Source organism: Strigops habroptila, assembly GCF_004027225.2.
Source record: "Strigops habroptila isolate Jane chromosome 13 unlocalized genomic scaffold, bStrHab1.2.pri S16, whole genome shotgun sequence".
NCBI lineage: Eukaryota > Metazoa > Chordata > Aves > Psittaciformes > Psittacidae > Strigops > Strigops habroptila.
The window spans coordinates 581,116-601,224 of NW_022651054.1; the positions used below are offsets into that span (position 1 = coordinate 581,116).

General features: G+C 54.6%; 1 protein-coding gene and 1 long non-coding RNA gene across 2 annotated transcripts in view; both read left to right on the forward strand.

Moving 5' to 3' along the window:
* The first annotated feature begins 1,578 nt into the window (after positions 1 to 1,578).
* HIP1 (huntingtin interacting protein 1) overlaps positions 1,579 to 20,109 on the forward strand; it is a 44,844-nt gene continuing 26,313 nt past the window's right edge. The window contains exon 1 of the mRNA XM_030474756.1: positions 1,579 to 1,758. Coding sequence (XP_030330616.1) covers positions 1,642 to 1,758 — 117 coding nt within the window. The 5' untranslated portion in view covers positions 1,579 to 1,641. The remainder of the gene's footprint in view (positions 1,759 to 20,109) is intronic.
* LOC115603151 lies at positions 7,962 to 9,185 on the forward strand. The gene is made up of 2 exons (XR_003989777.1): positions 7,962 to 8,151; positions 8,221 to 9,185. It is a non-coding gene; the product is annotated as an uncharacterized LOC115603151 (long non-coding RNA).

Below are 20,109 nucleotides of genomic sequence, written 5' to 3' on the forward strand. Positions count from 1 at the left end.
GTTCTGCACAGATGTTCCCCACCAGTGTTGGCAAGGCCACTGATTTTGTGTGACCTGCTTTAAGGATGCAGGAGCACAGCACAGCCCTTTCACCATCACTAACCGGGAGCAGTCCTGAAGAGTTTTCAGTATGTTTGCAAAAACACTGATTTGTCTGAATTTTGCAGAAATGTTCCAAGTTCTGGCAAAGGTCCCAGTGAGAAATTCACCTCCAGAGCGGGACAGGATTCCTGATCAAAACCACAGGAGCTGGCCACAGTCCAGCAATTCACTGAATTGAAAGAAGGCAGAGATCAGGACCTAGCCCAGAGCTCTGCTGAGTAAAGGGACCAGAGAATCAGCTTACACAGAAGCACAGCTTAGCGTCGATCTGCCAGCTGCTCAAGGGAAGCAAAAACCTTCTCCTGCTTCTCTTTCCTTGTTCTCCAAACATCTGTAACCAATTTTCACCTCTGCCAGTGCTACCAGAGAAATGCCCCATTCTCCTTGCTCCACTCTGCCTGACCGCACACCACTCCAGAGCTCCCCATCCACAGCTGTCGTGACACAAAAGACAAAGGCCCACACGGCCCTCCACAGGCTGCCGGCCACCCTGCCCATGCCAACAACCCAGGAGGGCCTCCTGCTCACCTCTTCCCTGGCCTAGGCCCCAAACCGCTCAAGGCCGGGTTGGACAGGGCTTGGAGCAACCTGCTCTAGTGGAAGGTGTCCCTGCCCGTGGCAGGGGGTTGGAGCTGGATGAGCTTTAAGGTCTCTTCCAACCCGAACCCGTCTGTGGTTCTGTGAATCCAGCCCGTATGTGAAGCGAAGCCTGGGAAACGCTGCTCCGCGGGATGCCAGGAGCGCGGCTCAGCCCGCACGGTGCACAGGGGTCCCGAGCCCGGGGTGGGGGGGCAGGAAGAAGGCGGGACGATGAAAGGGTGGGCTGCTCCCCACAGCCTGCTCCTGCCCTGGGGAGGCTGCGGGGCCGGACGAGGCCGGGACCCGGGGCAGGGCCTCAGTGCAGCGGGAGCCGCGCAGGCCGCACATCGGGGCTGTGGAACGCTCGAGGCCAGCCCTCCCGGGCCGGCTCCAGCCGCAGCGCAGAGCCCTTCGGCACCGCATGTCACAAGGGGCTCGCTCAATCCCGAGGCTGAGCCGGACGCCCCTGAGACCCCCCCGGCCAGAGCAGGAGCCGGAGCCGCGGCCGGAGCCCCCGCTGCGGAGCAGCCGCGTGTGCGCGGCAGGAGCGGCGGCCACTCGCCACAGGGGGACGGACGCGGACGGGGCGCTGGGCTGAGGCGATCCGCGCTGCGGGCGGTGCCCCGGGGCCGGACAGCGCCGGACTGTGCGGGGGGGCGGCAGCGGGCGTTGACCGGCGTCGGACCGGGCCAGTGAGCTTGGCCGAGGTCACGTGCGCTGGCTCCGGGCTGGCCCTGCCGGGGGCTCACCCCCGAGTGGCGGCGGAGGGGTGGCCAATGAGAGCGAGAGGGCGGGGCGAAGGGCGGAGCCGCCGGGGCCGGGGCGGTGCCGCCAGGGCGTGCCCACACGTGAGTGGCAAGTGGGCGGGCCAATGGCGCGGGGTCCGGCCAGCGGCGGCGCCGAGCGCAGCGGAGCGGAGCGGTGGCGAGGGCGCGGCGAGGCCGGAGCGGCGGCGAGGCCATGGACCGCGTGAGCAGCTCCATGAAGCAGGCGTCCAACCCGCTGCCCAAGGTGCTGGGCCGGCGGGCGGGCGGCGGCGGCCCGGAGGCGGAGCGGGAGAGCTTCGAGCGTGCCCAGGTACGGGGCGGGGCCGAGCGCGGGGGGCGCGGCCAGCAGGTGGCTGTAGTTGGTTCAGGCGGGCGCGGTTTAGTGGAGCGGGCGGGGCCAGCCCGGAGGAGCCTCAGGGGGCGGGGCTGTCCGGGGTGGGCGGGGCTAGCGCAAGGCAGCCGCTAGGAAGGTGTTGGCACAAGTGGGCGGAGCTTGGCCGATGGGCGGGGCTGGCCTGAGTGGGTGGGGCCGGCCCAGGTGAGCTGGGGTGACTGCAGTGGGCGGGGCTGCCCCAGGTAAGGGGGTGCTGGGGGCGGGGCTGGCTCCGGCTGCGGGGCGGCGGCGAGCACGGCTCTGGTCGGGGGCACGTACCGCTGGATGGGGTTGCTGCTGGGGTCCGGCCTGAAATCCTGGAACCTGGAGCCCAGTCCCGTGCTCCATCTTGTGTCTCCTCCTCAGAGCCACCCGGACAGCATCTGCGTCCGCTGGCTTCACGGTGCGGTTCCGTGCGTGGTTGGTCATCCTGCTGGGTGCTGCTCGGGGACCCCCTGGCGTGCGCGGGGCAGGGACTGCCCTGCCCGTGGCTCTGGGGCAGAGGTACCAAGGTGTGGAAGAGCAGGCCCAGTTTGCTCCTCAGCAGCATCTGGAGTGTCCGGATGGGGCCCTTCTGCCTTTCACTTGTGTTTTCAGTGATGGCTTGAGGGGAAGGAGGTGGCAGAGCTGGGGGAGCAGCAGCGGTGCTTTAGGGAAAAACCTAGAGATTTAGGGAATGGATGTGCTTGGAAGCAGCTGGGAAGGTGCTTGGACAAGCCTCACCGAGGGTGAGGAGGGATGGATGGATAGCAGCGGAAGAAGCTGGGTACAGCTCAGCTCCATTCTGTGTCCAAGGCTGGAAAGTAAAGGTGAAATGGTGCTGGCCTGAACTCCTGCAGGAGAGGAAGGGAAACTGAGGCAGGAGAGGGGCAGAGGTGGTGGCCAGTGGGATCAGTTGCTGTGGGAGCAGCGCAGTAAGGGTGCAAGACCCAGATGAGACCAGAGTGGGAACGGCATATGGGTGGTGGCTTGGTAATGAACATAAAGACCAATGAGCAGGTCTGAGGGCTTTCTTTGCAGAAGAAAAAACATTAGGATTTAAGGGTGGATGTGACACTATGCACAGGAAGTGTTCACAGAATCCCAGACTGGTTTGGGTCGGAAGGCACCTCAATCTCCCCTCTGGCAGGTTAAAGCCATTTCCCCTTGTCCTGTCCCTATATCTCTTTATAAAAAGCCCCTCTCCAGCTTTGTGGTGGGCCCCCTTTGCGTGCTGGATCTGTCCACCAGGAATGTTGTGGTGAATGTTGGGAGAAGACACTTACTGTCTAACATTTATCCAGAAAATCTAAAAAAATTGCACTTTATCTTCTTTGACTGCAGTTTTTTTTCTGAGAAAGTCATCAGGTAGCAAAGAGAAACGTGGACTGCTTGGGTTGTCCATGGCCCCCACCTTCTCTTGCATGTTTGCGCACTGAGTTCTTAAATTTTGTGTTACTGCTGGACGAGCAATAAAAGCAATTTATGACTCACAAAGTACCCTGGAAAGACATATTTGCAGCAGAAGGTTTTTAAGGTACTCATCCTTGAGCCCTCTCACTACTGTAGTTCATGGGCTGCAAAGCTGTTTTCCTTCTTGTTCTGCTGCTGGAGGTACCCTCACAAAAACCAAGCGTGTAGACACCGTGCGGAAGGAGAAAATGTATCTGGCACAAAGTGATGTCAAATGAAACGGGCTGGGTTTTTTTTTCCTTCCCCAGTGTGGTTAGTAAATCCTTTTGATGTGGGAACCAGCCCATTTTCATAAGGAAATGCAGGTTGAAAGCAGCTTTGAGCCCATTCTGGTCCCTGCAATGGGCTGGGCCACCTTCAAGGCACCCTTGCAGCCCGGCTGCCAGCATCAATGCAATTAATGCTTTTCCCCCATGTTTACCTAATGGCAAATGTGGCACCATATCTGCCCTCCACAGCAGCCCCATTGGTTTCAGACCAGCTCCGGCTCTGACTGGCAGTCACAGAGGAAATACCATTTTACTACTGAAAAAAACAATTTTTGTGGTTCGGATGCCGCAGCCTCCAGCAGCTTTGCCAAGAACTTCAGTTCTTACACAGGAAATGAGGCTCCTTTGAAAGCACCAGAGTGGGGCTATATATATATATATAGCGTCTCTGAAAAGATATTTAAAGAAACATATTGACACTAGCAAGAACAGGAAAAAATAGCTCCTGGTTGTGGGGAGTGAGGGCTGAAGGCAGCTGAGCCCACCCTGGGGGAGTGGGTGATAATAGTGGATTAATTCACAGCTCTTTCATCTCCAGGAAAATGAGCTCCTGTGCCCTGTGCTGTGTGAACCCCCCTGCTTTCAGTCTCCTGTCTTTTAATTGGAATTAGAGGTGCCTGGGATTGAAAGCAGCTTCAGCAGCAAAGAAATGAGTCACCTCATCTCTTTTCAGCAAGTCCCTTTTAGGAACTTATTTCCATCCCCAGGAAAGAAAATAGTTCTTCTTTTACCAGATTAGGGGCTGCTTTTCTTTTTAGTGCAATCTGGGGGGGAAAGGTTTGGGGGTTTTTAAAATATATGCAGAATATATATATGACAGGCTGAGAGAGCTGGGCATGAGCCTCCTGGAGAAGAGAAGGCTCCGGAGAGACCTTAGAGCAGCTCCAGTGCCTAAAGGGGCTACAGAAAACCTGGAGAGGGGCTTTGGACAAGGGCCTGAAATTTTGGCTGAAGATTGAGAAACCAAGGATGCGGAGAAGGTGCCTGTGGCAGCTCCCAGCACATGGGTGTGACATGGGGCCAGGCTGAGCATCACCTGTTCCAGCACCATCCAGCACGCAGGTACCCCAGTGCTGTGCCCATGCTCATCCCATCGCCTGCATCACTCCTGTGCTGTTGTGACTGGAGGACTGGAATGGCTGCCCCAGCCCGTGGACAGGTCTTGAGCTCAACAGGCACCCGGCCCCTCAGACACATGTATTTCTGAGCCAGTAAACTGAATGTATTTGTAACTCAAAGCAGGACAGACCAGGAGCAGTGGTTAAAGCCAGAGGCTGCTGCATCTTTGCAGGCTTGCTCTTGCACAGACCTGACACTTCAATTGGGAAAAAAAAAAAAAAAAAGTTCTTTTTTATTAAAAAATAGGTTTGAATTAAGAATATTGACAACTATGTTTAAAAAAGACATACTCTGCTGGAAGAGCTGGTGAGGATGGCTCAGGGACATCCTGATGCAGGCAGGAGAAGAAGCTTTGCAGGCAGCCCCGTGGCTCAGCCTTGGACTGGTGCTGGCATGGGGGTGCAGAGAATCTACTTAAATCCCCGCTGTCCTGAAGGGATTCAATCCCTCTCTGCTTTCCCCTGGGGTGACCCATACCAGGGCAGTTGGGACAGGGGGGCAGCACCCAGGGGGTCACATAGCAGCATGGGGGCTGGAGGAAGGGCTGGATCCCCGCCCCAATCTCTGCCACCAGCTTGGCTGATTTATTTGACACAGTCACCAAACTTCCTGGGGACAGGCTGTTCCTCGGTGACAGCAAGCAGCAGCGCAGGCGGTGCTGGCCCGGATGCGAGTCCCAGCCCCCAGCCGGACTAATTACACATTGTGTGCTGTTCCGGGCTAATCACGGCATAGGGAAAATGATCCTGGTCCACATGCAAAAGATGAAGTTACTTACTCAAAGGCATATACAGACATTTAATATTGTATGATGGGCTCACAGTGTTTTGGTTGGAAGGGATCATAGAATCATAGAATGGTTTGGGTTGGAAAGGACTGTAAGATCATCCAGTTCCAACCCCCTGCTGTGGGCAGGGACACCTCACACTAGACCATGCCACCCAAGGCTCTGTCCAACCCGGCCTTGAACACTGGCAGGGATGGAACATTCACCACGTCTTTGGGCAACCTTTTCCAGTGCCTCACCATGCTCACAGTAAAGAACTTCTTCCTTATATCCAACCTGAACTTCACTGTTTAAATTTAAACCCATTTCCCCTTGTCCTATTGCTACAGGTGGAGATGATCCAGTCCCAACCCCCTGCTTGATCCTTGAGGTCCCTTCCAATCTCGTATGCTGTGATTCTAAGAAAGGGTAGATTCAGACTAGATAAAAGGAAGAAGTTTTTTATTATGACAGTGCTGAGGTGCTGGCACAGGGTGCCCAGAGAAGCTGTGGCTGCCCCATCCCTGGCAGTGTTCAAGGCCAGCTTGGACGGGGCTTGGAGCAACCTGCTCTAGTGGAAGGTGTCCCTGCCTGTGGCAGGCGGTTGGAACTGGATGAGCTCTACAGGTGTCCTCCAACACAAACTATTTTATGATTCTATGAGGGGTCCACAGCTTCTCCGGGCAACCTGTGCCAGTGCCTCACCACCCTCACTGTAAAACATTACTTCCCTATGTCCAGTTTCACACCCTTGTGCCATTTAAAACTGTCTCTTAGCACACAGGGCTTCCTTTTGTAACCACAGAATTTCAGCCCCTTCTTTGGTGGGATATCTCTGCAGCTTGACATCATGCGGATGGAGAGCACGTCATGTGGGTTGGTTGTGGTCATGGTTGGTGTTTTACCACAAGGATGGGCTTAGCCTTTCGGCTACTGCAGGTTATAGCCCTGGCCATGGCTTGCAACATCTTCAGGAGCACAGAAGTGCTCCTAGGTGGTCCCCATCCCCACCACAGGATCTGAGGTGGGTATGTCCATCACTGTGTCTTGGAGACTGTGCCCTCTCACAGGGCTTGGTGCTCACTTGCTGATTCCTTCTTGCCCTGCCCTCGCCAGCTGTGCTGGTTTGGTGCTCAGACCAGCCAATGCAAAAAGCATCAGTGCAGTGGCTGCGAAAGTTGTGTTACTGAGAAATCAGGTGACTCTAGAGCTCATTGAGCTTTATTCAGCTCAGAGTGAGGTTACCAGGTTTTTTTATGGCTTGCTCATGAAACTCAGGTTGTGAGGTGGCCAGAGCTGCCCAGATCTGCCATACTTGAGTCTTGGGGTGGAGAAGACTCTGTTACTTGGCTATTGATCAAACTAACAAAACTCTGCTAAGCATGCCTACAGATCAGTTTGCTGAAGCTGTGGTTACTTTATTCCAGGATTTTTGTCATTCTGCACGCTGCTTTTACCTAGTGTGTCTGGTAGCCAGCTTGCTGTGTTTACAATAAATCCCAATTTAATAGCATCCTGTGCCTTTCCCAGGAGGATTTTTGGTCCTGCTGCCCCAAATGCTGCATCAAAGGCTGCTGGCAGCTGGGTTTCTGTTCCCTGCGGTGCCTCCTGTGGTCCAGCATTCACCACCCAGCTTTGTACCATGTTCAACCTTTGCCCAGCGGCCGATTCCTGCATGAGCCATGCTGCGGCTCCACTGCTGCTGAGGAGGCCAGGTTAAATACTGACTGTGCAGAAATGAGGCAAGTTGCAGTGAACAAAGGAACCCTTGGGGAGAACGGCCTTCTTGTGCCAGGGCCAGTCTGGAGACTTGCTGGTTATCGTTACCATTTGTCTCTTTTGTTCCATGTGAGCAGTTCATGGTGGTGTGTTTTATTTCAATTAGCAGATGCTGGCTGGAAAATGGTGTTTTCCAGTCATTGTGTTCACACAGAAGTAAACAAGAACACAAGGATTCTTAAGCACAAATAGTGTTGAAAGGTGCTTGTGCCAGAACATCAGGGACACTCAGGAATTTACCCTGCTCCTCCTGAGAGCCCAGAAAAGAGGTAGTGCTGAGACCTCACCAGTAGACCTCACTGATGTAGTGATGCGTGTCCTGAGATAAAGCCCTCACCAGGCAGCATTCCTCCAGGATCAGGCATCCGGGCGTGGGAGGGTTCTGGATGTGGTTGCAAAGAGCCATTTGCAACTTCTGCTCAAAGTGAGATGTGGCCCTCAGGTCCCCAGACCCTCTGCTGGTGACGGTCACTGCTCATCCAGGCATGGGCTAAATGCAATCTCTGCAGTCCACCGAATCAAGCACTTATCTTCTGCATCTCAGTGGGTTTGGCAGCAGGTCACACTGGTGCTCGCCCTCACCCTTGCTGGTCCATGGGCATCATGGTTGTCTCTTTCCTCCCGAGCCATGGTTACTGCATGCACCAAGTGTGCTGTCTTCAGGTTGCTCCTTGTGGGCCACCCAGTCCAGATCTACAGTGCTCAGAACTGTTCACAACAGAAGTCTCACACCATGAGTTAGTGCTGTGTGAAAATTTTCCAAGGTCTTAAGGCAATGCTGAAATGGAGGCAGCGGAATTGCCTTCTGTGTTGAAGTCAATGTAGACTAGGAATGGCTCCTCCAGACGAGATGACGACTTCTGCATTGAGTAAGTCAATGAAGCCATTCAAGAAGTGATCTTTTCTAGTGGAGGCATTCCCAGACTGTTACCTGGTGGACACCTTGTGTTTTCCCAGCCAGAAGGGCTTTGTGTACTTCACAAATGGGAATGAAGTGTTCTGAGTGTCATCAAGGTCTGGCTGCTTCCATACTTGTCTGGAGAGGGCTAGGGTAGGAATTTCTGAGTTTGCTGAATATTATGGCCTCATTCTGTCACCCGGAACTTCCAAGATCCAGACTTTCTTGCTAGGATGTTGGATCAGGTGAGGCAACCCCTTCAGCAGCCAGCCTGGGCAGCAGGGAGCTGCATTTTGGTGTGGCTTGTTCCTCCCCATGGTCCCAGGGGTCACTTCATGCCTTGTCTCTGCTCACTCTGGTACCTGCCAGAGACATTGGTAGATGTACCCATGCCTCCACCAAGCACAGAGCATCTCGTTGCTTGTGTTGGGCTCGTTTTGGGGTGACGAGTAGGGAGGGTCACGCAGAGCATGGCATGAAGCTGGTCCTTCACCTCCTTCTGCAGGAGGGGTGAGGGATGTTGGGATGGCTTGGAACATGGCACAGCTAATATTTCAGTGGGTGGGATCCAGCCTGGAGTTCCTGTCATGCCCCACAGCACTCCCTCCTTGTGCGGACGTCTCAAAAGGTGACGTTAGCTGAGGCTTGGGTTGAGCAAGACCATCTCCAGGCTTCACTCATCTCCTGGTGAGATGCTCTTGGCCTCAACAGGAGGACATGCTCCTCTCTTGTTTGTCTTCCTGGCTATTGCAGTCCGACTTCAGCTCTTTTTATAGGTCGGAAAGAAGTGCCTTGAGTTTCTGAGTCGTCTGGGAGGCCAAGCACACAGGGAGGAGTCGCAGCTAGAAATAGGGCTGCTGCATTCCAGTTTTATTATTTTTTTAGCTGAGATGTCCAAGTTTGACGAGTCCCACTGCCGCAAGCGATGAGCTGGGAAACATGTCTTGCATTTTTTCCACTCAGATTGGGTCTTCTTTCTCCTTTGTCTTCTTCCCAGTGCCCTGACACCAGCCATTGTACCTCCATGAGATGGCTTTCCCAAGGAATGAGGTCTGGCACCCCAGCCTGTATGTTCTGTAACCCCCTGATGTCACACCTTGGCACGGCCGGTTTGGCAGCGGAGCTCCCTGTGTGCCAGCAGCGCTGGCCAAAGCTGCAGAAATTAATCATGTCTGGGACGTGGAGGAGTGATTAGTGTTTGCTAAAGCTGCTGGGTGGCGGGCAAAGAGCTCACACGAGATGTTCAGTGATTTCTGCCCACTGGGAGGGAAGCGAAGCTTCATCTGCTGTACAGACGCGAATAAACGAGAGCAGAAAAGAAGAGGACAATTTGTTTGACAAAGCCTGTGGTTTTCAGCCCCTTAAAATTAGCTGGAATTTTGGCTGTGGTGCAAAGCCAGGGTAGGGGCACCTGTGAGCACCATGCATAGCCATGGCGAGAGCTTCTTATTCTTGCCTTAGGTATTTCCATCTTTTCCAGCCCTGGAGGATAGGAAGGACTTGTGCTCAGCTCCTTCCTTATGGCTGCCCCACATCATGACTGCAGCACTGGAGGCTGCGATGCCTAGGTGCTCCCAGCAGCCTGGGTGCTCCTGCACATGGCTGTCTGCTTTTCACATTGTCTGCTTTTCTGCATTGTTTCCTAGTCCTGGTGTTCAGTTGCAGTACGCTCTTCTTGCAGGTCACAGCATCGTGCAAATTCTCACTAGTTCTCACCATGCGGATTTCTGTTTCTCAATGTCTCACCAGTGGGTACGGCACCCAGGACTGGTTGTGGCAGCTGGGCTGTGTTCAGGGCTCTGGCGTGTTTCTGCTAATGTCAGTCAGTATCAGACCAGTCAGTCTGGAAATTATCAGTCGTAGAACCATGGAATGGTTTGGGTTGGAAAGGACCTTGAAAGCTCGTCCAGTTCCAACCCCCTGCCACGGGCAGGGACACCTCCCACTAGAGCAGGTTGCTCCAAGCCCCATCCAACCTGGCCTTGAACACTGCCAGGGATGGGGCAGTCACAGCTTCTCTGGGCACCCTGTGCCAGTGCCTCAGCACCCTACTAGTAAATTTCTAGCACAATCTTATTTATTTATCCAAAAATGTAAAAAAATTAAAAAGCCCTGATTCCCTAAAACCTGTAGAACATGGAGGCTTTTCTCCACAGAAGCTCTGGGTGCAGCTCCCCCATCCTTGGGCTGGTGTGTTGCTCACCAGCCAGCCATCCAGCCAGCCACCCATCCATCGTTCACCCAGATGAGTCTGATTCCAGTGCGTTTTGTGTCTGAGAGGCTGGCTGTCACCCACCGGCTTTCCCAGGAGCCCTTGTCCCCATGTCACACCAACCAGCCCTGCCCTCTTCCAGCAGAGCGCATCCTTTGCAGGAGATGCCCTGGGGGTGGTGAGGACCACAGTGTCCTGTGCTGGGCTGGCCTGGCAGTGTCTGACAACTGCTGAATTGCTGAAAAAGAGTGAAATTGGGTGTGTTTAGTAGGATGTTAGGATGTTTGATTTTACATACTTGGAAAACTCCAGGGCTTTGCTGCACCAGCCGGCGCCCTTATTGCTGTCTCTGGGAGAGTAGGGCTGAGTTGCTGCATGTGGCTCGTTTGCTGTACTACAGGTGAGGATAGCTGGTGCTTTGGGAAGAGGTGCCTGCTCCCAGCTCAGCTGTTGATACGTAGCCAGGAGTACACGTTTTGTCTCTCAGAGCTGGTAACTCATTACCATGGTGTCCCATGTGCTCCACTGCAGGCAATGCATGCCCTTGGCAGCGAGAGGGTCATGCATGCTCTGGGTGCTGTGATTTGCTCTTGAGGGTAGAGATTTCCCTCTCAGATTATACCCTCTGATCTCCTGAAGCAGCATGAAGATGCTGGGGCTGCCCTTCCCTCTGCCCTGTTTAACTTGGGCAGGGGCACCCTCGGGGTGCAGAGCCCTCCAGCTGCCCTGATCCCTGTCCTGTGCTGGGCCAGGGCCCTGCTGCTGCCTGCAGCCACGGTGTGAGCAAGGAGCAGGGTGGTGGGTGCAGCCCCTGACCCCCGAGCCCAGATTGTGTCCCTGTGGAATCACACATGGAGCACCTGTGGCTCCCAGCATGGGAGCATCTCCTCCTGCCACCACAGAGGCTCTGGATGGAGCTGCCTCTCACAGCCTGTGCCCAGTCCAAGTGCCTCTCATCCATTTTCCCTGTCTTGCAGCACAGAGGCTCAGGAGTTTTCCACACCCGGAGCTGGGTTTTATGCTCTCAGTTCCCCTCCAGTGGTAGGGCTGGGACTGGCAGAAGCAGGACAGTGCAACCCTTTCTTCTTGGGCTGGGTGAGCCGCAGGGTGCATGGCATGTACTCCAGCAGTGGTGTCTGTTTTCGAACAAGGAATAGGAGTGAAAACTAATATTTAGATCTCAGGAAGGGATTTTGCAGCCTTTCGCATGGAATTATTCCTGCAATTCCCCGTTGGTAGGCGTCAGACAGGCAGCAATAACACATGAAACACAGCTTCCTTTATGTGCTGGGGTTATTTCCACTTCAGGCTCCACCCTGCATCCCAGCAAAGATCCCAGCTCTGGCTCTGCATGCTCCCCAGGCACTTCCCAGCGAGCAGGCAGTGCGCCAGATGCTTGCAGCCCCGCACAGTCAAAGAGCATCACCTGTGGAGGTGAGCATCTGCAGTTACAGGAGAGGTGTGAACAGGGGAGCGTGGCCCACTGGTGCTCTTAAAAGAGCACAAGGAAAGCTGGCACTCACGTACCAGAGCAGAACTGGCTTATTTAGAGCAAGGACAAATGCAGATGGTCCTGCCCCCGGGTCAGGGCAGCCCCAAGCACAAACACGGGCTGGGAGAGACTGGATGGAGCATCCCTGAGGAGAAGGACTTGGGGATGTTGGGTGATGAGATGCTCCCTGTGACCTCTCAGTGTGCGCTCAAGCCCAGCACTCCCCCGTGTGCTGGGCTGCATCCCCAGAGCGTGAGCAGCAGGTCGAGGGAGGGGATTCTCGCCCTCTGATGCGCTCTGGGGAGACCCCCCCTGCAGTCCTGATCCAGCTCTGGGGCAGCAGCACAAGAGGGACGTGGAGCTGTTGGAGTGAGGCCAGAGGAGGCCCTGAAGATGCTGCGAGGGCTGGAGCAGCTCTGCTCTGGAGCCAGGCTGAGAGAGCTGGGCTGGGGCAGCCTGGAGAAGAGAAGGCTCCTTAAGGGGAGACCTTAGAGCAGCTCCAGTGCCTAAAAGGGCTACAAGAAACCTGGAGAGGGGCTTTGAACAAGGGCATGCAGGGACAGGCCAAGGGGAATGGCTTTAACCTGCCAGAGAGGAGGTTGAGATGAGCTCTGAGGCAGAAGTTCTTCCCTGTGAGGGTGCTGAGGTGCTGGCACAGGGTGCCCAGAGAAGCTGTGGCTGCCCCATCCCTGGCAGTGTTCAAGGCCAGGTTGGACACAGGGGCTTGGAGCAACCTGCTCTAGTGGAAGATGTCCCTGCCTGTGGCAGGGGTTGGAACTGGATGAGCTTTAAGGTTCCTTCCAACCTAAACCATCCCATGAATCTGTGTTTCTATGATTTTCCAGTTATATGTTCATCAGAGAACATCCCTTGTTCCTCCTCTGTCCCTTTCTGCTCCTCTGCATGGGGAATGGACACCTGAGCTCCAGCTACAGAGCCAGAGATCCCAGAGGGATGGATGCAGAGCTCCATTCTGCTCCAGCGCAGACAGCCTTCTGTTGCCTTGGGGTTAGGTCCTATGTATTTATTAAGTATACATAGGCTTAGGTCCTGTGTATTTATTAAACCAGTGTTTATTAATTATAAAGGTTAAACCTTCCCAGCAGCAGAGATTTGGATGCTGGGGGTGAGCTGTTTCCCTGCTGGGGAGAGGGGAGCAGGTTCAGCCCTGGGGTATCATCCTGCCGCCGGTCGCCTGTGAGGGGATGCTGAACAGTGAATGAACAATGTCATTTTATGTGACATTTGGACATCAGCTTGTTTGCTCCCCCAGTTCCCCCCTAGACTGAAATGGGCACCTTGGTGGGTCTGGTGGGAGGGGACGAGCCTGGCGCCCTTCACAAGCCTATGGGCTGCAAACTGGAGCCCGTGGCACGCCAGCGCTGCTGGGAAGCAGCTCTCCAGGAGACGGGGAGGTTGGCAGAGATCTTAGCAGCTGGGTTGGGGGTGAGAGAACAGGGGAGTGACCTGGGATGCCAAAGAAAGTGGAAAAACCTGGGGGAGCCGTCAAGGCAGCGCTGCTGTGATCTGCTGCCGCCTGCTGTGCTCTGACTGCTCCCTGCAACTGCACTGCGCTTAAATATGAACATGCCCAGAGCTGGAAATGTGCCCGGGGCTGTAAATCTGTTGCCTATTCCCTATAAATACTTGTGCCGCTGCCCATTAGCGGGAGACTGCAGCCCTCTGCATCCCTCCAGCACCGCCCTGCAGGCTACAGGTAGGGTCTCGCAGGGGTTGGGCAGCGCCTGGCCCTGCAGGGTGGGTTCCGGCCGCAGGGAAAACGTTTGCTGTGGCATTTCCCAACCTATTGCATCAGGTGGTTTCATTTCAGCTGAGTTTGTTCTCTGTTCGTTATGCAGATGTGCCAAAGCCATTAATATTCGGGGCTTGCTGTAGGTATTGAGGTGTGTGTCCACATGGCAAGTCTGCCAGGAGCATCCCCTTGTCTCCCTTCTCCTCTGTCTTTTGGGTTTGGATGGAAATAAAGCTCAAGAGAAGTTACGAGAAGGTCCTGGGAGGTAGGTGTGCAAGTCTTGCTTCAGATACTGAGCTGAAGTATCACACACATGACATTGTCACCAGGTCTGTGGGTCTCAATTCAAGCGGCAAACAAAAGCAGATAATTACAATTACTCCTCTGATGGGGTAGTTTGAAGATCACCGAAGGCAGAGGTTTGGGGACCAAACCCCCCACCAAAGGGAGGGGTCTCCGTGTGCATTGGGAGTGGGAGGAATTTCAGATACTGGAGGTATTTTGGCATCCTTTGTCTCCAGGCCCACAGGCACCAGCCGTGCTCAACGTGAAGCTTCCGGGGCAGAATTTAGGGGCTTGAAAAGGAAATGGGTGGGAGCTGTGTTTTATTGGCCATCCTCTGAATTGCTGATGGCACTGACCCGGATAGAGGCTGCAAAGTGGAGAAGTGTAGACAAAATTGAGGGTCATTGATGGAGGCAAATGGCCCCATTGATGCAGGAGGATGCTGGGGGCATCTATCCCCATAGACCTCTGGGGCTCGCAGCGAGGTGGGTGATGGAGGAGCTCTGGCAGCCCAGGGAGCACGAGGTGGCAGACGTGGGAGTGGCGAGCACAGCGCTCACAGTTAGGTAGCGCAGTTGTGACCTTTGCTAACCCTGTGTCCTTCCGCTGGGTGTTTTGCTTACGTTGATGGTGTCAGCATTAGGCTTACAGAAAGGAAGTGACCATCTACAGCGGTGCACTGTGCATGTTTAAAGGAAGACAAATGGGGCTGCAGGGGACACAGAAGAGATCTGCAAGCGATGAGCAGGTGGTCACATACTTACTAGTGGAGGTTAAGCGTGCAGGTTTACATCCCACTGCCATGATTCACTCATGTGGCTACTGAAGGCTGTCCTTGTGGATCAAGGGCTTCAGGTGGTGCCTTCCCCATCCATCACAGGATCATGGACTCATAGGATGGTTTGGGTTGGAAGGGACCTTCAGGGACACCTTCCACTAGAGCAGGTTGCTCCAAGCCCTGTCCAACCTGCCCTTGAACACTACCAGGGATGGGGCAGCCACAGCTTCTCTGGGCACCCTGTGCCAGCGCCTCAGCACCCTCATGGTACAACATTTCTTCCCTATGTCCAACCTCACCCCACCCTCATCCAGTTTAAACCCATTGCCGCTTGTCCTGTCCCTGCAGGCCCTGGTGAGAAGTCTTATCTCCATCTTTCCTCTAAGCCTCCTTTAAGTCCTGAGCGGCCACAGGAAGGTCTCCCTGGAGCCATCTCTTCTCCGGGCTGCACAGCCCCAACTCTCTCCCCTTTCTCCACAACAGAGCTGTCCCAGCCCTTGGCCCATTTTGGAGGCTCCTTCTGGACCCACCAGGTCCATGCGTGTCTTGTGCTGGGGAGTCCTGAGCTGGACGCAGAGCTCCAGGGGGTCTCAGGAGAGCAGAGCAGAGGAGGAGCATCCCCTGCCTCGACCTGCTGGTCATGCTGCTGGTGATCAGCCCAGAAGACACTTGGCTTTCTGGGCTGCAAGCGCACACTGCTGGGCCATGTCCCATTTGTCACCCACCAGTATCCCTGAGTCCTTCTCCGCAGGGCTGCTCTGCATCCATCCATCCATCCATCCATCCATCCATCCATCCATCCATCCATCCATCCATCCATCCCCAGTCAGCTGGTACTGGGAATTGCCCTGACCCAGGCACAGGACCTTGCCCTTGACCTGCTTGAACTTCATGAGATTCACACAGACCCACTCCTCCAGCCTGCCCAGGTCCCTCCGATGCCACCCTTCCCTCCAGCGTATCAACTGCACCACTGCTCTGTGTCATCCTTTCTACGGCTTCCTTGCCCTCCATGCCAGGTGGGGAACAGGAGTTTCTTGTGCTCCAGGTTTGGATGGGAGGATCTGCTTGGCTCCTTGTAACAGGAGTGAGCAGGGCGGATGCTGCTTTCCCTGCCTCTCTCTTTCCCTCTTGCATTTTTAATCCCATTGGCTTTGCAGAGCTGCTCACTGAGCTCCTGCCAACCTCAGACTGGCCCCATCCACAGGTGCTGTCTGAGCAACATTACACAAAGCTTGTGCAGTTGCTGTAACACCAACACTAGCTATTGAACACAGAGCTAAAAATAACAAACGATTGATCAGGGCAGCTTGAACCAGCTTGGTTGGTTTTTTAAAGAAAATCTATATATTGACAACACAACAAAGCGGCTTCCTGTAAAGACAGGAGCAACAATGGAGCCGGGCCCCCTGCCCATGCCCTGGCCTTGGGGTGGCAGTAGCGCCAGCTTCATCTGTGTCTGTCTGTCCAGCTTCACCCACGTCCCTCCATCCTGCAGGGATAGCACAGTTCTGCGCCCTGGGAGCCCACCACTTATCTTCTGCTGGGGCACGGTGATGTGGAAGGGCTGCTCTTCTCCCAGCTTCCCATGCTGGTCCAGCCTGTGGTGAGGGGCCAGGAAAGCTCATAACCCATCGCTGCCAGCCCTGTGCTGCCCACTGCTGCCCGCACTGTCGTGTCCGTGCCAACGCAAGCCTGCAGTGTGGCCGCCAGCGCTGGACCCATGCCCACTTTCTGATCTGCTTTTTCCTCTCTCTTTCACATACCCAGGAAACTCTGGCATTACAAGGATTTGAACATGGCCTTGAGCTTTTTAAGCACTGCTCTGGAGCCGATATTTTTCCTAAATCAAGATTTGCAAAGGTATTTGGGCATTAGTTGGCCAGGGGGATTTCCAGAAGTATTAGAGCTCCCAAACACCCGTTAAACCTGCCTCATATGAGTGCAGATTTGGTGCTGAAAAGTAGCTGGTTCACCAAGACTGATGATTTGGGGGATGTTTTATTCCATCACCAGTATTAATGTAAGGGGTTTCTGAAGGTTGTTCAATGCTGGATCCCTTCTGAAGAACGCAGTGGTGTGGGATCAGCCCAGAGGGGTTTCGCTGTATTTTGTCTGAGTCTGGAGAAACTCATCACACCTTCAGCTTCTGCCAATGCTGCTGCTCTGTCCCTATATCCCCAGTAACCTGTGGGGTGATGCAGGCTTTGCAGGTCTTGGCTCTGTTTCGGAAGGACATGGAGCAGTGCAGTGGATCAGTCCGGAAAGGATGATTCAACATCCTGGCGCAGCAGAAGGAAAAAGCCATTGCCACAAAGAGCAATGGTGAGGTGGGTTTTTCCTCTGAATCTGCCCAGAGAAGCTGTGGCTGCCCCATCCCTGGCAGTGTTCAAGGCCAGGTTGGACACAGGGGCTTGGAGCAACCTGCTCTAGTGGAAGGTGTCCCTGCCCATGGCAGGGGTTGGAACTGGATGAGCTTTAAGGTCCCTTCCAACACAAACTGTTGTGTAATTCTATGATTGAATATAAAATGAATAGTTTTCTAAGTCCTCAGGGGTTTTCCCAATGAACCTGCTATTCTGCTTTATACCTAGAGCTCTGAAATCCCCTTATACGGGGGATCCCATATAAGAAGGATGCTCCAGCAGTATCTTGCACAATTAAGGCATGGGGCAGGACTAGTTTATTACAAGCTAAGAGAGCTGCTCTTGGGAGGTGGGTCTAAACTGCTCCTACACTGCAGTAGCTAGAAAAAAATGCCATCCCCCAAGGAAAATTAATTGAAGAGATTGAATGCAAGGGGTGGTTTTAGAGCAGGGCTCCTGTTTGGTTCCTTCCCTTGGGGAAGACTTGGGGAATACAGAGAAGACAAAAGGGAGCACAGGTAATATTAGTCATCCAGGAGGGAGGCGGCTGCAGGGGAAGAGGGTTTAAAAGGCTTTGGAGTATTTTTAGACCTGGTAAAATGAACACTGGGGGGAGGGAGAGGTGAGGGGGCCATCGTGGTCTGGACTGAACGTAGCGTCCCGACAGCTCACCCCAGCTGCAGGAGGTTGGAGAGTGGTCCCTGGGTGGTGTGAAGGGTCCCAGAGGAAAGCACTGGAGGAGATTAAATCCAGCCGGGGGAGGGGAGGGGGCTGTCCACCTCTCCAGATCAGCCAGGAGGAAGATGAAGGCACTCAGGGGACAAGGTGAAACGAGGGGCTGCCTCCCCACTGCTTCTCCAGGGAAACAGCCCTTGCTTTGCCTTTCCTATTCCCTTCTGGGAAAGGTCCCTTCATCCCCCTGAGCCAGCAGGGCTGGTGCCCTGCAGTTTTTCAGCAGCCCCATCAGCACATCCTCCTGCTGCAACTGCCTTCATTCACAAGGTCATTCCCTCCAGCCCTACTGAGAGGCTTGCCAGGGCTGGTCCTCACAAGCTCATCCTGAATTGCTGGGCTGGGATGCAGCCCTGGAGAGGGCTGCTGGAGCCTGGAATGAGGTGTGTGGGTTCACACACCCGCCTGGGATGCTTGATACATCCCCCTGCTCTTGGTGGAGCAGGACGGAGCAAGTTCACTTGTTGCACAGCCATCAGGGGTTTGGGCAGGTGAGTTAAGTGTGATAGATGTATACTGTATCTGTAGCAGGTGAAGGGAACTGGAAGTGGAGCTGATGCTCCTGCAGCTGCACAGAGCAGCAGGTCAGCACCTCAGCACCTTTACAGGAGCCCCGGGAATAACCTGGGAGGACCATGCAGGGCAGGAGCAGCTCTCTGTGCCCGCACCACCATTTCTCCACAGCGATGCCCTGAAGTGCAGCACAGAACTCCGCTGGGCTCCGTAAAGCAAGAAGGGAATTCCCTTCATCCCAGTGCATCCCTGTAGAGGTGGGATTTGTCCTGCAGGTCACAGTGGCCCCTCCGGAGTGCTGGCATGGTCTTCTGCACTGCCAGGGTCCTGTGCACCACCGGCCCCCTCAGTGCTTTCAGCTCAGAGAGCGCAGCTTTGGTTGCCACTGAGGAAATTTGGGGTTCCCTTTGCTCCAGGGGCCCTCTCTAAATTGCCTTCAAATTAATTTTCATGTTTTATTCCAGAGCTGCCTTGGCTCTTGGTTTTGCCCTTTAGCTGAAGACCCCCTTCACTTTGACATCGGTGGACTTGGAGCTTTCTGCCTTTTCCCCAAGTGCTTCCTGGTGGCCCCCAAAGTCCAGGCTTTGCCAGCTGGAACAGCTGAGCCGTGGGGACCTACACAGCAGCGGACACTTGCATGTCCCAGCTCTGCAGCATCCATAGGAGACCATCAGTAATGGCAATAACTGTCGTCCCTCTGAGCTGGCTTTAGCACCAGCTGAGGTGCTTAGTTCAGGGGTGAGCTTGTGCGAAAGCTTGATTTTGAAATGTAAGTTAATGATGACTTAATTTGTGGGATTAAGGAGGGATGTTGGGAACAAAAAGCCTGCATGTGGCAGGTGAGCAGCATGGCATGGCTATTCGATGGTGTTACAGGGTGTTGCTAGTAAATGCGGCTACAGGATGGATCCTGTATCTTATTTCACAAGTCATCCGTCTCCCATGCAGGTGGCATCATAGGAAAAGTCACATCCATCCTGCCCCTGGGGCTGAGTTTTGCTCCAGAGGATACTCCTTCGTTCTGGCTGTGCCTTGCAGGAGGTGTGGTCTTTGCATACCTGCCTGAAAGTCTTTTCATGTGAATGAGGCATTAAAACCTGATGGCCAAGTGCTAATTGCAGGGCTGCAGCCTGGCCCAGATCTGCAGGACAGGACATCCTGGGATAGCAAGGCAGCAGTGGTTGTGGGTTGGGTTCAGGGCAATGTTAAACCCAGATAAGGGTGAATTAATGAATTCCAGGATCCCATTAAGCTAGGGGGAACCCCAGGTGGGGGCTGGGCTGCCTAGCGAGGACCCAAACTCCCAGTTTCTATGCGAAGAGCACAGCTGGGAGTCATTTACTAAGGGGCTTCGCCATGAAGAGGGCACAAGCCCTGCTGCCCCCCACAGCCATGGTGTTGGGCTCTGGGTTTCATAGAGTCATAGAAACAAGGCTGTGTACAGTTTGTGTTGGTTGTAGATAATTTGGAGGTCTGACCTTCTGAGGCCTGCCCTGGGGATACCGAGGTTGGTGTCTCCTGTGGCCAGCACAGCAGAGGCCATTCATGCCATGCACACGAGCTGTCAGACCTGTCATGACAGGGGCTGTCGAGCCTCGTTATGCCTGGCATGATGATGGGGCAGGCATCAACTGCCAGAGGGGAGATTGAGATGAGCTCTTAGGCAGAAGCTCTTCCCTGTGAGGGTGCTGAGGCGCTGGCACAGGGTGCCCAGAGAAGCTGTGGCTGCCCCATCCCTGGCAGTGTTCAAGGCCAGGTTGGACACAGGGGCTTGGAGCAACCTGCTCTAGTGGAAGGTGTCCCTGCCCGTGGTAGGAGGTTGGAACTGGATGAGCTTTAAAGTCCCTTCCAACCCAAACCAGACTGGGATTCTC